The sequence below is a fragment of the Haliotis cracherodii genome, unplaced genomic scaffold (genome assembly GCF_022045235.1).
Source record: "Haliotis cracherodii isolate W230 unplaced genomic scaffold, xgHalCrac1.p SCAF_2, whole genome shotgun sequence".
NCBI classification, from domain to species: domain Eukaryota; kingdom Metazoa; phylum Mollusca; class Gastropoda; order Lepetellida; family Haliotidae; genus Haliotis; species Haliotis cracherodii.
Genome location: NW_027266275.1, coordinates 50,826,250 through 50,843,309, shown reverse-complemented (window position 1 = coordinate 50,843,309; position 17,060 = coordinate 50,826,250). Strand labels below are relative to the sequence as shown.

Below are 17,060 nucleotides of genomic sequence, written 5' to 3'. Positions count from 1 at the left end.
CGGTTACACAGAGGTGTTAACACACAACTACTGTAGTATACTCATGTATAGCAAGTGACCTGCCCACAAGGAGCCGCGTCGTGTCGCGGTTACACAGAGGTGTTAACACACTACTCTTGTATTATACTCAAATATAGCAAGTGACCTGCCCACAAGGAGCCGCGTCGTGTCGCGGTTACACAGAGGTGTTAACACACAACTACTGTAGTATACTCATGTATAGCAAGTGACCTGCCCACAAGGAGCCGCGTCGTGTCGCGGTTACACAGAGGTGTTAACACACTACTACTGTAGTGTCTGAATAATGAGAAAATGGTTTTCGGCGATTATGTATTAATGATAGACAGCGAAAGTTAGAGAAACCCGACAATATATACGTATCAAAATTGTTAAATAACATCATCATCATCAACAACAACATCACCACCACCACCACCAACAACAACAACCTTGTTTAGCATTGAGGAATTATTGGTTGTGTCACCCAAAGTGGGTAGTATTTGTACGGTTGTCCAAAACGAGTGTTAACAAATTTCAGATTTTTGACACAATGATTCTAATGAACATGTCGTGTGTGTTAGCACCATCCTGGTAGTAGGAGCTGAAGGTATCCGTGGTATCAGTAGTATAACATTTGACCCGATGCCTGTTTAGCAGTAATGTCATACCTGCTAAATGCTTTTGCAAACTAATGACAGACAGTGACATCTTGCCTGCTTACGAAACAGTCCCTGCGACAGGCAAACCAACTAAAGGGTGAGCATATGTTTTATAATGTAGACTTATTATTATTCCTCAAATATAATTTTTTTGGAGGCTACGAGCATAAATAGTATTATCACCTTACACGTTCTTGTGTGGACATAGAAAATATCAGCATAAGTTTCGATGGCACCACGCTTGTAATTTTTGTTTTAAAAAAGATATTTATGTGCATGTGTTTTCTTCTGGTTTATGATCGTAATTGCCGCTCCGAATGAATTCTTGAATTTTAATTCAGCTGCAGCTATTTAATTGATGTTTGTGTTTACAAAAAGAGTTTAGTATCAAAACTCTTTTAATTATATGTAATTGACGCTTCGAATAAATTCTTGAAAGAAATAACCGCCTTGGAATATTGTTACAATGGCCAGGAAAACCATCATGAACATAGTGCACAATAATCACTGGCATTCAATAAAGACCACATTTGTGTCTGTGTGTACCCTACAGCATTATTAGTTGTAACCTTATGTCGACCTTTGCTAACTGGTATCTATATATACATCGCAGCGAACATATCTTCAGTTACTCTATGAAATCTTCATGAGAATGTTCAGCTGGGAGATCTATGTGACAAAGCCTCACCTTTGCTCTTACTTGCTAGTTGAATACACTGACACGGATCGGCATGTTTCTGTCTTGTCTTCTCGCTTCCTTCTTTGTCACCAACGCTGCTGTCGAGCCACAGAAATGTTGTGTGGACAGGCAGTTTGAAGCCCTTCTGGGAGAGTTTGGGGGCGCCTTACTTCCCGGAAAAAACACCCCAACTGCCCTAGATGTGAGTTGAATATTTGGCCGTATTTTAAAGTAATCCAATACGACGACATTGTCAACATACACATACGAAGTGTGGCTTCAATTGTGTTAATGAAGTAAATACGCTTTGAGGTATAAAAGGAATACAAATTAAGGGATGTAAATTAAGAGGTATCTGAAATCATTTCAAAATGATCGTTTTGTTTGAACAGTGCATAAAAAGTAGCATTCCTAATGTGAGTTTTTGCAAAAGGGTTTTCTAAATAGAATTGTTGACAAGTAAATATCAGGGGAGTAACTTTTTCCTCCTTTCGCAAGCGTGACATCAGACCTAAACTCCATTTGAAATTGATTACCTTCTTAAATGCTTGTCGTGACCCATTTCTTCTTGGCCCAAAAGGAGACTAGATTGTTTCTTAAATTCTGATTATTTTAAGCAGGTTCTGCTCCTCTCAAAACACAAAGTTTCCACGAGTTTCCTTATCAAACAGTTTGTTTAAACGAATAAGGATAAAACAATTCTATCATAACTTTTTCGCTACAGAAAAGTTCGTGCTTTTCACCAAATATCCAATTTAAACTTGTCAAGCGATTATGATGACCTATATAAAAATAGCTACGCGATAAATCGCAAAGAACAATGATGAACGAAGCGCAGCTTGTTTCACGATGAAACATTGCTCTATCATGACGTCATGTCTGAACATACGCTCGCAACTTGAAGACATCGTAAATTGGACGACGTTATTTTTGAGAGGGTAGTGTCCAGAGTGAGTTGCTCCCCATAGATGTAGCTGGACAACGCAGATGAACGCATTGGCCGAACGAACGCATCCAAAATTGGGAGAGATATGACAATCGGTATTGGGAGTAAATGTGCAGATAATCGACGTGAAAATTCTGTTTCTTTGTTTGTTGTTTAACGCCGCTCTCAACAATATTCCAGCCATTTGACGGCGGTCTGTAAGTAATCGAGTCTGGACCAGACAATCCAGTAATTGACATCATGAGCATCGATCCACGCAATTGGGATCAATGACATGCATCAACGACATGAGCGAGCCTGACCACCCGATCTCGTTAGTCGCCTCTCACGCCAAGCATATAGTCGCCTTTTTACACTGCCACCGGGGATTCAACCTATTGTCCTATATCTACTATGTTACATCACAACCAGGGATTCAACCTATTGACCTATATCTACTACGTTTACATTACAACCAGGGATTCAACCTAATGGCCTATATCTACTATGCTTACATTACCGCCAGGGATTCAACCTAATGGCCTACATCTACTATGCTTACATTACAACCAGGGATTCAACCTAATGTCCTATATCTACTATGTTTACATTACAACCAGGGATTCAACCTAATGGCCTACATCTACTATGCTTACATTACAACCAGGGATTCAACCTAATGGCCTACATCTACTATGTTTACATCACAACCATAATTGAACCTTATTTCCCATCTACTATGTTTATATTACCACCAGGGATTCAACCTAATGTCCTATCTACTATGTTTATATTACCACCAGGGATTCAACCTAATGTCCTATCTACTATGTTTATATTACCACCAGGGATTCAACCTAATGTCCTATGACTACAATGTTTATATTACCACCAGGGATTCAACCTAATGTCCTATGACTACTATGCAAAGATGATGCGGTTGGAGGCCCACATGAATCAGCCAGATGGGACAGTGCAAGTAACGAACGTCATAATTGACTATAAAGCGGTGAGTATGTTTTAGACAGTGGTACGGAACAAAATAAACCATCTTGATTATTATATTTGATGACAACATTCTTTGGTTTGCTTTAACGCAATATTTAACGTATTATAGTAAGGTTGTTTGAAAACGACGTGGAGGGATGTTTTTTCTGCAGAAATACTAAACTCTTTCTCAAAGTAAGCAATCCTTTTCTGTGAACATAATTTTAAGTCAGCCACACACATATTTCAAGTCACGGGCTAAAGGTCTAGTGCCCGTCAAACTAATGTATGGAACTCTTTAAGCTCTATATAAGTGACCCCATTTAGTTTGTCGTATTGTACAGGCTAAGATGCAATACACAATTATGCAGCATGTATATGTGTGCTTCTCTCATCAATCTACGTGTTTAAATATGTTAATGTACTGTCACACCTGCGAAAACAGCACCCAAAACGCTTAATGCGGACTGCAAAGACATACTGTATATTTCGGGACATCAACCTGATTTCCTTTCTGGATCCTCTTCTTATAAATCATCGACTACTCAACAAGCGTTGGCATTTCTTGATAATCTTTGACAGTCAACAACAGGTTTCACGCTAAGCCCCCACGTGAGTCCTTGTTATCAAACATTAATCGTGAGCTTGTGGCACTTGTTCTAGCGTTACATAAGATAGGAAATACCGACACAAATTCTATATCGGCATCATAAACAACATCAGCGTTACAACTGAAGGCTGCCATTGACACAAACCAGATATCAAACACCGAGCTGGAGGCTGGCTATTTACCTGGAGTGCACATTGACCGAGGCCAGTTGTACACATTATAAGCAACAGATCGCCATCGATAAGAGAAACCCAGGGCTAACCGGACGATACGACATCAACATAACGTCAAATTGAATTAAAAGGCTGCTGCTTACTTTCAATGATATTAAAAAAATCTTATTCTTGGTCATTAGTGACCCATACTGAAACATTAGTCAGCCGTTTTCTTATTTAGTTCATAGTAGGGCTCAACACTTATGTTCGTTTTTTTACAACAACTTTGACCACTAAATTTCACGAACAAAGTCATACTCTTTGACAGAGACATAGCCATGAGAGACGGTATGCATGTAACCCTTATTTATTAATAATCATTTCAAATCTTCCATTTCAAGTGGCCATAACAGTTGTTGACTGTGATGGGAAATGACCATTAAGCACCTTACTTGGAAACTGACAAGCAAAAGAAACGTTACCAATCAACATTGTTTGTTCCTAAAAACAGAACAGGAAGATACTTGTATGGATCATGAATTAACAACATCATTCCATTCCATGAGAATCACCTATGTATCCTATTGCACTTTGAGATGCATCAGTTGTGAGGATGCAGGGTTCGGTTTGGTCGGGATATGCAAGGATGTGGGCCTGTCATAAGGGCTTGCTTTTGCTTTTCAAAGGCATGTTGGCAATTGTTGGAAGATTCACAAATTTGTGATAATACGAGGCCAAATCTAAGAAATGACACACGTCATGGACATTTTTAGAGGGTTGGATGTGTGTGACTGAATCTGTTTTTGAAAGATCGACATGGATGCAATCTTTGCTGAAGATATGCCATTAGGTAGATGACTTGTTTTGTCGCAAATTTACATTTGCTTAGTTTTAATTGTTTCGGGTGTAATTTAGGCCGATTTGTGTTCTGCATCTGAATGGAGTGGTATATGCCAAAATCCACTAGCACAGTCAAGCACACTAAACATATTTGCAGAGGTGGTAGAGGGAATAATATAAGCTTGGTAACTGCATGGAGGCGTCTATAATCTCGGCAAAGTGGTAGGAGCTATCACGTTTTTTAACCATGACAATGGGAGAGTGCCTCGGTTAACTGGGCATGCGTTGCTTCTAGGTGTATAATACCAATGGCTTGTTCTTTCAGTACCATTAACCTCAGTATGTTATTTGTAACTGCCCAACGGTTTGGTTGTGATCGTTCTTTTTATATCCATATCTTTGTAAGCTGGTAGGTTTCTCTACAAACTCAAGTGTCACTGATCTGGGTAATGTAGCACGTGCATTGCTCAACAAACTGTTGTGGTTCTGTTACGGCGATTGATTCTCAACCATTTTGTAACACTATTCGGGGTTTGGGCCCAATGTGTCCAACTTTCAGTTTGGTAACGTTTCTATTTTTCGTCAGATTAGATCAAAAGTTATGCTTACTTATGTCCATCATCTTAGTAAATGAAAAGTACATTTCTCCATTAGATGTAAGTACAAACAAGTTGACTGGGTTTTGCTACACATGGTGTTGTAAAACGTTGTCTTTTATATGCTATTACATAAAATGTTCTATTATACTGTTTCAAAATCACCTACACCTGTACTGTACTGTTATTATGTTTATTAACATTCTTTCCATGGGTAGAAATTGAAATGTGCTGAAAAAACATCTCAGACCCTAACAATGAGGAAAAAACCAACAGGACCCTACCATCAAATGGCCTTACTGTAAACACCATCCACTCAGAAACCACTGGGCCAATGCAGTGATGGCATATTGAAAGAATTTTCTTATGGTCATTACTCAGTCGTTTTCGTTCACAATTCCATGAAAGTAGGTATATATGTAGTTAGTCGTGGGGCCGAACACATATGTTCCGTAAGGTATTGCTGTATTGTATATTTTGACCATGAGCTGGCCTTTTAACTTCGACCATACTGAAAGCTGAAGCTTCTCATGGCCACTATTCAGCCATCTCTTTCACAATTTAATGACATTTGGAATATGTGTAGTTCGTAGTGGGACTCAACACATCTATGTTTGGTTTTCATGTGTGGACATATATCGTCTTATATATTCTCTCAAAAAGCATTATAAACATTTCCTCGGATATATCACTTGACCAATGAAGCTTAAACGTCACATAATTGTTCTCACAATGATAACATCTGAATTTGTTCAAAATGTTTGAATCCGAATGTCCGAAGTTTAGCCACTCACAGTGGCTGTTGACATTTCAACTGTTGACTACATAACAAGGTGGCCTAAAGTGCTGTGTCGCTGGTTAAGTATATGTATATAAAGCAGGGTATATATATCCTATGTTGTTTTGTATACTATTTGGCATAAACATTGGCCGATCAGCTTGGCGTTATGTTATGAACTATGCGATAGTTTTCATGCATAACACGTTCTTTACTGAGTGACAGTTTTATTTACATTTCCGATTGCTTTATTGTTGTGTCATCCAGACGACAGCATTGGTCGAACTGTGAAGGAACTGGTGTCCCTTATTTTAAAAACTGTACATATGTTTAGGGTAAAGAGTACGTGAAAACAGACACAGGGTGTACAGTTCTGGACACCACGGAAACAATGAGAGAGCCATGTGTACCTGGTAAGTCCTTTCATGTCCTTATTGTATATCGGTCAAGTGTCTTAATAATGAATACAATCTTATAGTCACTTCTTTCCAATTTATTATCTGTTGAGTTAACGATACCGGATCTAATGTGACACATATAATTTTATGACGCTCTCGTCACGAAATAGTAGTTCTAATATTTGTTATTCATAAGGGCCTAACTACATAAATGTGTGTATCAGCCATTTCCCGTTTCCTTGGCAACACATCATTCGGCTACGGCGACACGACTTTGAAGGTGAACACATGGCAGTACCAGAAACCTGGCTCCGACAACGTCGTCAACCTTGTCGTCACGGCGGACGGATGCGTCCCTATGGTTGAGGCGTCATACGGCACAATGAATAACGGTACCTTCCTTTTGTTATACATGTAGATCTAGTAAGGCATAATACATTTCAAGATTTAAGCTTAAATGCAATGAAAACCTTTTTTAAAGTCGACAAGTTAAAGGAGAAAGCTTTTCTATCAGATTCTATTGAATGAGCATAAAATACATACTATGTATGTTATGTTCCAATCAGCTAACCCAAGGAGTACAAATAATTGCATTGTCTCTGCCTTGATGTTCTTGATCTGAAGATTAGACTCTTGCAAAAAACTCCATATTTATTTTTCTCCGATTTTGGTTCTTCATCGTATGAGTGAGTGAGTGAGTAATTATTGTTTTACGCCGCTTTTAGCAATATTCCAGCAATATCACGGCGGGGGACACCAGAAATGATCCTTCACACAGTGTTCCCATATGGGGAATCAAACCCCCGTCTTCTGCGTGACGAGCGAACGCCTTAACCAATGGGCTACCCGAGCACCTCATCTTATGTAGAAAAGTCACCGGATTATAATCAGTGAACAGTTCAGATACTCAGTAGTTCACAAATACACATCAAAGTGTTGCAGAACGGTGTTAGAACCTACAGCGAAACGCGAACCTACAGCAAAACGTCCTTACTTAGTTTTCCAACACATACTTGTATTTGACTTTGTTCCGGATGCTCCTACGTGAGTGGGTCCATGCGATACGGTGACCTAAATCTGGTGAATTAAATCTAGAATGTATGTTGCTCTTAAGTTAGTGGAACTAATTTCGCATCAAGAATTAACATCTCAGATTGTTTATGCACGGGGCTAGCCTTCTCACCCAAATCATCAAACTCCATATGCTCTGCTCACTGGTTCATTTAGAACTGCACTCATCATATATAGCAGATACACCGGCAATACGTTTTGGTTGTACATTTTCAGACCTATCATGATATTCCTTTACCATATTAAAAAACACAATCTTTTCGTGTTCGGCGGCTTGGAGTCTGTACAGTCAGTTTTACCTACTTGCTTATCAATCACACGAGGACCATGGTATCTAACCCTCACAGATTGACCAGGAATGGGTAACATCACTAAAACCCTAGCGCCAGGACTTAAGAATTTTGTGTCACAGTTGAGTAATTTTTTTTGTATTGCGATAATTTTATTTTTTCCTGTCAACTTCAGTGGCCCGCAGAAGTCTAGTTCGGAAAGTAGACATATAGTCTCATAAATTCAAATCGGATTAATCATTAACCTTACTGGTATATTGTCTTTCAAATGCTCAAGTGATCATGCAAATATTAACTCAAGGGGATTGAATCCAGTGTTTCCTGCAAAGACCCCCAGCTGCAAACTACAACAAATAAATTCCTCGATCCTACTTTCATAGCAGCAAATCGTATAAGAGTCTGATAAAAATATCTAATGCATCTTGTGTCTGTCTTATTTCCTAACTCATATTTTATAATTACCTGCTGAAACAATCCTCAGATGAAATGTGTCCCTTGATCGTTCGAACTAGTTCGGGTTAGCCAACCATGATGAGAAACTTGATCAAAACCTTAAAGATTCCTCAGTGGAATGGATTCGGGGAATCTGGTTGAAGCGCACGTGATTGTCAACGAATACTGATAACCAGACACTTTTACCCTTGCTGCCACTGAAACACTAAAACTTTCAACAATCTCCACTCCACTGCCACATAGCACTTTATTTCACGTCATGATGTTCACTTCAAAACTAACTAAGGTACATTTTAGTTTTTATCTGTTTCCGTTCTACATGGTTCATTGATGATATGTCAATGTGCGTTTTGCTAAATATTATCTATCTTAAGAACTATAGTCGATTGCTGTTACCATGAATTTGACATGTCCTGTTGCTATAACCTCTTCAACATGTACTGCTCTAGATAGACACAGCCTCGTCTATGTCACTATAATGACTATGTTGTGTCTCCAGCCAAGACCGACGTTGTCTACTTCATCACGTCGTTCCAGCCTGGCATCAAGGACCGCAGTGTGTTCACCATCCCAACAAACTGCCAGCAAGGGGGCAGCACGGTCAGCGTTCACTGACATATTTTATATATGAGTATTTGCATACCTATAGGACACCAATAGTGTTCGCTCAGAGTACCCCCCCCCCCCCCCCCCCCCCCCCCACCACAAATGTAAATACGAACTTTAATCCTGTTAAAATGGAACCATAAAGCATGGCAGCCGGAGTCACGGTTTTTAATCTGGTCAAAAAGATACAAAAGAAAAACAAATCAGCACGAGGTTCTCCATAAATCAGTCAAATGTTGAACATAAACGATGCTGCAAAGAATTCAATTCAAATACCACCTTGACACCCACTCTCCCACCACCCATCTCATCTACCCCAACAAATACAAGCACGAGGGCTGGTAAAAAAGTTCGAACCCTAGCAAAAAGACCAACAATTGTGAAACTGTTTTTAGTTTTTAACATAATCTCCCTGCTTTACAATACGCTTCTCATGTTAATAGTGAAGCTTTTCAGTTCAAATCATGAGAAGTTTTCAGAATACACCCTTAATGGTCGTCGTTTGTCGTCATAGCACTGTCAGTTTAGGAAACAGGTGGAAATGACTTGCTGCCAGGTCTGGCGAGTATGGAGGGTGAGGAATCTCACATTCTCGCGCAGCAGTCTTTGCAAGATGAAATGTGTGAGAAGAGACATTGTTATGAAGTAGTAGAACTCCAGCAGTCACCATTCCTCGCTTCTTTTCTGTGATAGAATCTCTCAGGCGACGAAGGAAATCAGCATAGTAGGCACCGGTTATCGTGTTTTGACTTCTAAGTAATCAACAAGGATCACACCCTTTGTATCCCTGAATAAAGTGGCCATAACTTTCCTCACTGATCTTGAAGACTTGAATCTCTTCGGTCCCGGAGAAGTGGAATGGTGCCATTCCATGGATTGACGTTTGGACTCGGGATCATAGTGGTATACCCATGTTTCATCACCCGTTACTAATCTCCTTTTGAATTTGACGAAATCCTCCCCAACTAGCTCTAAATTTCCATTGGCAATGTCAGTTCGTGTTTCCTTAATATCAGAGTTTAGAAACTTTGGCTCCTAACGAGCAGATATCTTATTCATCTGTATATGTTCATGAATAATAGCTTCAATGGATCCATGGCTGAGACGTGTGTCTTCCTCAAGTGTCACCAATGGTAATACTTCTGTCTGACAGTATAAGTTTTCTATCTCCTTGATTGAATCTTCATGGATGGAAGTTGAGGAACGTTCAGACCTTGGGTCACCATCAAGGCTTGTTCTCCCAGCCTGAAACATAGCTATCCAATGCTTAAAAATGAAATAGCTATGGCACTTGTCCCCATACACTTGTGACTTGCGGTCATGAATTTCTTGTGGAGTACTTTTCTCTAAAGTTAAAAACTTGATGACTCCTAGCAACTCTATCTTTTTCATTTCTGTGTACATTTGGACCCCTATCGCGTTCAACTGTCTGTCACTAATATAAAAAGGGCCTCAACAGACCAAATACACTTGCAATGAACTACTCAAACAATGTACTACATTGGGTAGTTCACTTTGTTATGGCCCATAGTTGAAAGTTAGTCGGGCTTAGAACCTTTTTACAAGTCCTCGTAATAAGGCCGTGATTAACATTTTATCAAACTACATAGTGTGGGCATTAAATTGTGCTTTAGGGCGTTTGTTGTAAACCACACTCTATCCCTTATTATATCAATAACTGCCTGATTCACACTCAGTTTGTGTAGTGTTTCAAAGTTTTTGAATTACTTAAAAGTCAGACACATTTTTTGTGTAAATACTTTTGACAAATCTTGTCTGTATTTATCTTTTTTAAACTTGTGTTGGCATTTCCAAGCTCGTCTGTCACTTGTGTCCTAAATGTATCACATCATTGTCACGTCCTTCTGTGTTGATTTACAGGTCGGAGTCGTAGGCAGGGCAGTTCGAGCATTAAAGGATCTGTTTTGACCATAATTGACAACAACTGATGTATTAACTGAATAAAGTGTACACTTTGATTCCAAGAGATATATCTCATGTTATGTGATATGTAGTTTTAATTGTAATTTAATTAAAAAATAGCAAATGAAAACGAGTACAACGCAAACCAAATGCAGAAAATTCAATATATTCTTTACAGAACAAAAACGGCGTTTATTGGATATATGGCAGTGTTTCCGTAGTCGTTTTGCATCACGAAATATCGTTTGAGTTTTGTTACTAGATACACCACACTAAAAACGAGTGACCTTGTTTATTTCACACATAAACAAACAACAGGATAATAAAACATTGATTACAACGTTTTGAATAAACTACAGCTTCCAACAAGGCTTGAGGCGAGCTGAGAGAATGTGGCAATCTCTTTCTGAGTACCTCCGTACAATGTAAATTATCTCGCACTACTTTGATAAATTTGTAACCACAGTTTATCGCGTAATGCTTGGCGAAATTTACGTTGAAAACGTATCTTATAGCATTGGTGATTTCGTCATTCTTGAAAAAGAAGTAAATTTTACATTAAAAAAAGCTATCCTCTCGTCCGGTAGACGCCTTTGTTCTCAACCGAGTTTATTTCCCCTCGACGTTAAACATCTGCATGGTGTAATATGGCTTAATAGGCTTCCTGCTCTCAAGGTTTGTGACAGTCTGGTATTATGGGCACATAACATTATTTTCATCGGGCACATTGTTAGTGCCCGGTTTTATTGAAAGGGCTGAAGTTAAGAATTCTGTAAAATGTGTACAATTGCTTTGTGTGTTTTTGTACATGTTCTTTATCAAAACGTTATTTTATTTAAGATTTAACAGCTGTTTCAAAAACTATATATTTCTAATTACTTTAGTCACAGATGTTTTGTGGGTGGAAATTATCTTAAGATGTTAACTGACAGGAGTAGTTTTGCCGATCAAGTTCTTTTCCTTCAGATGTTTGTGATGAAATGATTTGGGCATTTTGTTTTCATTAACATATTTCTTATCTTGTCTAATGCCATAAACATAATATGCAGTGGTTAGTATATCAATAAACACACCATAACGAAATTGGTTGATAAACATATACATACGTTAGTGGTGTTTATGATATAAAAGAATGAATGCTTGCTTTAATTATACACATCACAGACCTCTAACAGACTAGTCTGAACCTCCACATAGTCTCATGGTGCATACATTTTTTGTAACAAAAAGGGGAAATATTGTTCAATCTCTTAACTAAATCATCAAAGGTTTGTCGTTTATCGTTTTTTTAATGTCAACACATGCCACATTTTGGTGATCTACAAGCTCGCGTTTTCCCCTAATTCAGCATTTTGTACCTTGGCAACCAGCAAAGTATCTATAAACAGAGAGATCAATTGAGGCAATCATACAGTAACGTGGGTCTTAGCCCACATCGATTCTGCCCAAGACAAACAGGACAGTGACCGCACGCAGTCGTCCACACAGCTATCTTCATCCCATCTGACTTGACAACGGATGTTTGTACCACCGACCTTACTGATGAAGTCTCTCACAACCCCAGTATGTCACGTCCATCCCCGTCCATCCCCCTCCACTCACACACTCACACACCCCTCCCCAATACCCCCCCCCCCCCCCCCCCCCCCCCTCCCCCTCCTCTGCATGACTGGATATGCCGACTGGGAGGCACTAGGTTACCTGTCAATTAACACTCAGTGTAACAGATTCAGATTAATTACTCAAAACCACCCGCGGTGGTACGAGGGTACAATATATAATTAAATTAACATTAGATTATTATACATAAGTGATTAAAGACATTGTATATGAGGCCTAGGAAGAAGAGTTTTAGAACTCATTCATGAGTATAAGTTTACATAATTGCTTTAGTTTTTAGTGCTGTTGTTAGACAATCGTATATCTGGTTTGATATACCTATATAGATTGCCTTTGGAACTAGATATGATACTGTATCGCCATTCTTGAAGAAACTGGTCCTTTAAAGTATCTTTGACACGGGTTGTGAGCCACTTCGTCGTAATGATCTCCATCACGTGACATAAAACACGACAGTTTAGTAGAATAGTTATACATTCTAACCACTTATTATTATTATCATATCCATTAATTCTTGAATCATTAAAAATATAATTATATACTAAGTGTGAGAGCTTCTGATTACTAGTTGCTGTTTTATGCCAGAAATGTATCATTCTCTTATATACCTCTGAGCGAAGTGGCATTCTTCCAAATTCGCCATGAATCACGAACAACGCCACATAAACTAAGTTGATATCGAAGAAGGTCATTTGTTAATTGAGAAAAATATCAGAGATTTCTCATATCTTTTTTGGTCTCTGAGTTCACCGCCACAAGGCTGAGAGACTACATCTTTATTGGCAAATGAATTGGTGAGTCAGGGATTGCATAACATTTGAGGACCACTTTACGAGTACTGCATCACTGGGTTTAATAGAACACTCAAAATAACATCAATATGTATCATAATCAGAACCCACAACTACCACACTCGCGACAGAACCTGTAAATACAATAACATGTCAAAGGTATCAAACAGGGAAACATGCATAAAAGTATTCAGCGTGTTTAAAATTACTTTCTCCGAGTTTTTAAAATTATGTAAATATATTTTATTGCAAATAATCAAGCGGATTAGGTACACGTAACACACTTGCGAGGCCTTCTCCTATATACATGTTCATTACACAGTGATGTGTGAATAATGATTGGCGCAGAGTATATGGTCAATGCAGAAACGTCATGTACAAGTAATACATATAACACACACGGACCTCTCCGAGTACGGGACCCTGTCAAGAAGGACTTACAGTTTTAACATTTAATTTGACTTACTTCGACACCAGAAATAGAGAATACATCTGACATAACCTGTAAACCGTTACTCAGGGAAATGAATTTTGGAATGACATTTTATGTTCGAGACTACATGCGTATGATATAGTCGGAATTGCCAAAACAAAATATAAGTTATATGATACCTTTCTTCAGATCAACTAGCCCCTCGTACAATGCAAAACTTAAACGAAGATGTAGTTTGACCAATGCGCTTCTAAAACAATAACGATAAATTCAATAAGGTCAGACATGTAAATGATTTATTGTTTATTGTTTAACGCCGTACACAACAGTATTCTAGCTATATCGTGGCGGTCTGTAAATAATCGAGTCTGGACCAGATAATTCAGTGGTTGACATTGAGAGTATCGATCTACGCAATTGGAATGCAATGACATGCATCAACTAAGTCAGTGAGCCTGACCACCCGCCTTTTACGGCAAGCATGGGTTACTGAAGACCAATTCTACCCCGGATCTTCACGGGTATCATGTATTGATCAAATACTGACCGTGGGGGTACATATATGGTTGGTATGTAAGTAAATGTATTTCAATAGAGCATTGGAAGCTTCCCAGGTGGGTAGCTGTTCCGTGTGACACGTCAGAGGTGATTCAGAAATACAGAACATGTATCTTGGCACTACAGTCGTGCTATGAATATAACATTGGGAAGGGATATTAAAACAATCTATTGTCGCCTTGTCAATGCACATACGTTGTGCAATGGAAATGTTGAAATATAAAAGACACCATCGTGACTCTCACCGGGCAACATACTATAACATTCACAAAGTAGTTTTGTTCGCTTTCGTTCAAAAGGTTTATTTATACAAGGACACGTGCTAATTGTTGTTTTTGATACCCTTGCATGAGTCGTCATCCATAGTTGTTTATATAAAGAAGACAACTATTGTTACTTGGTAAATACTATTGCCGATGAGATGCGTTCGGAGTGAGACTTATAACAACAACCTATTTGCTTATTGAAAATGACCCCTCGAGGTCTCTGTTGGTATAAAAATGACCACACGTTACTTCAAACGTGGTTCATATCTACTAATGACGAACCCGTTCACACATCACAATAGTAGTATTTCACTGCTAGCATTTAGTATTTATTTAAGTCTCAATGGTATTTTTCTGTGATACTTTAATGTTCTGAAGAAATAGTTAACTCACCTGAATTTCATTTAACCCAGGCCACAGTCTGTGGCATAAGAGGTACAATATTTACATTGCAATTATTAACTATATTATGTATAATCTATATACATGTACACCTTTGCGCTTGGTGGTGACAAGTATATACACACAAAATACACACAGAAAATAGAGTAATTCAGTGTTTTCCTCACACACAATTCATTTTCTAAATGTAGCCATAATTTCAAAGCAAACTTTAAGATATTTTTCTTAATGTTCCTTTACAAATTTTGATATTGCTATTAAAAAGAGAATTAATTGTGTATACATTGTGTTGACATTAAAATTACGAACAAACATTTCTATCTTTTCTAAATGCTTGACACACAAATAGATAATGAAATTCATCTCCGAAGTCATTGAGATTGCATTTCCGATCCATCAGAGGAATATACTTCCATCGTCTGGTCTCAACCGTCAGATAGTGATGTGATGTCCCGAATTTTTGTAAAACTCGCCAGTTAGATTCTTGCAAATAATATAAATTCTGCTCAAATTTTAATTCTAGAGATTTCGATAGATTATATGTTACTCCTTTCGAAGAATTTTCTATGTTTCCTATGCATGTTTGCTTATAGATATTTTTCTGTTTAGTATTAGCAAGCATTTTTAACAGATAAATACTTTGAAGGATCTGTTATATCCATATGTAACTTAATCCTAGTTGGTCAAAAATATCGTTTGTGATTACATTTTCCCAAAATACTGTCATTATAAATAAGTCTATTCACCAAAAGAGATAAAATCATTTTGAGTTTAGCCGGAAAATGATAATTCTGCTTTTAACTAAGTTGATAAGAAGGTATCTACCAAGCTCTCCATAAATCATAAAATTAAGAATACTATTCTTTTGTGAACATAAATATTAAAAAAAGTCATAAATGTATATTTTAACTTAAGATAAGTTTTCAAAACCCCACACCTCGCAGCCATAAAGAAGAACAGGAATAACTAAAGTATCAAAAAGTCTTAAAATACAGTCAACAGACAGGAGTAGTTTTCCACCTTGGCTTAAAACGAATAACATTCCGTTGGTTGATTTTTCATTTCGAATTTTCTTAGTCTTTTGTAAATTTGTTAGCTTTCTTAAAAGTGAATATTGATATGATCAACATTATTTATGATGTTATAACAAATTTTGAAGGATTGCCTATCAATCGTTTTAGTCCCGACAGATACAATTTGAAACCGTGAGTTGCTTCATACATAAACGTAACACTTCAAACACAAACGAAGAATAGTTACGCAATGCATATCAAAATGTATATTTGCTGTTTAAGATACTATCACATATATTTAGAATTACTTTTTTTGCGGAGAGGTTTGTGGTATAATTATATGTAATTTGTGGAAGCGTTTTCCGTTTTTGTACTAAAATATAAAATGTGACTTAAATGCTCTGAAGTTTTATTGAGGACGTTTTTCGAAATGTCGAAAATATGTCATTGGAAAAGGCTAAGAAATCGAGTCGTCGATATTTATCAAGTGCAACGATTAAACGTCTCAAGGTCCTGTTTTCAATTTACAAAGAATGTCGTAGTTTGCTTTGCAAATTAAAAGAAACGTCGTCGTCATTAGGTTAATGTAATTAAGTTATCCTTAAGAACACTCTCTGCCTTTGTGATAAAAAAAATGAATAATTGTCTTGTCTTCAGAATGAATTCAATGTCAACCACTATCACAACCATTCACAATATGACTAACATGCAAAGATCATGTCAAGAATTCAATGCCAGAAAACATGGCTGATTAAGTGTTACAAGGTAGGAGACATGTCCGCAAATTTGCATTTTCTCTCTGCGGTTTTTAAAACAAAAAAACCCAACTGAGTCGATCCAGTGTTAACAAACTGCAATCACAATGTCGGGATCAAAAACCCTTGTCTACAATGCTTCGTGATGTTGACCTCCTGCAAACGATTGACGTCAGAGTGTTTGCTTGAATGCACCTGCATTGCTATTTATTCTAACAGATTACATCAAAGCATTGATTGCCTCCTAGTCAT

The 17,060-nt window shown here is 37.8% G+C and overlaps 1 protein-coding gene across 1 annotated transcript; it reads left to right on the top strand.

Moving 5' to 3' along the window:
• The first annotated feature begins 1,311 nt into the window (after positions 1–1,311).
• On the top strand, positions 1,312–11,028 carry LOC139469222 (ependymin-related protein 1-like). Its single transcript, XM_071251360.1, has 6 exons — positions 1,312–1,540; positions 3,159–3,272; positions 6,564–6,642; positions 6,852–7,019; positions 8,941–9,041; positions 10,929–11,028. The coding sequence occupies exons 1-6, from the start codon at positions 1,391–1,393 to the stop codon at positions 10,974–10,976; spliced, it is 660 nt and encodes a 219-aa protein (XP_071107461.1). The 5' UTR covers positions 1,312–1,390; the 3' UTR covers positions 10,977–11,028.
• Positions 11,029–17,060: the final 6,032 nt, after the last annotated feature.

Excerpts from the sequence above, each read along its gene's own strand:
- LOC139469222 (XM_071251360.1), top strand. The coding sequence starts at position 1,391 with ATGTTTCTGTCTTGTCTTCTCGCTTCCTTCTTTGTCACCAACGCTGCT. Across the intron at positions 1,541-3,158 it reads ACACCCCAACTGCCCTAGAT|GGATTCAACCTAATGTCCTA; the intron begins GTGAGTTGAATA and ends TATTACCACCAG. Across the intron at positions 9,042-10,928 it reads GCCAGCAAGGGGGCAGCACG|GTCGGAGTCGTAGGCAGGGC; the intron begins GTCAGCGTTCAC and ends GTTGATTTACAG.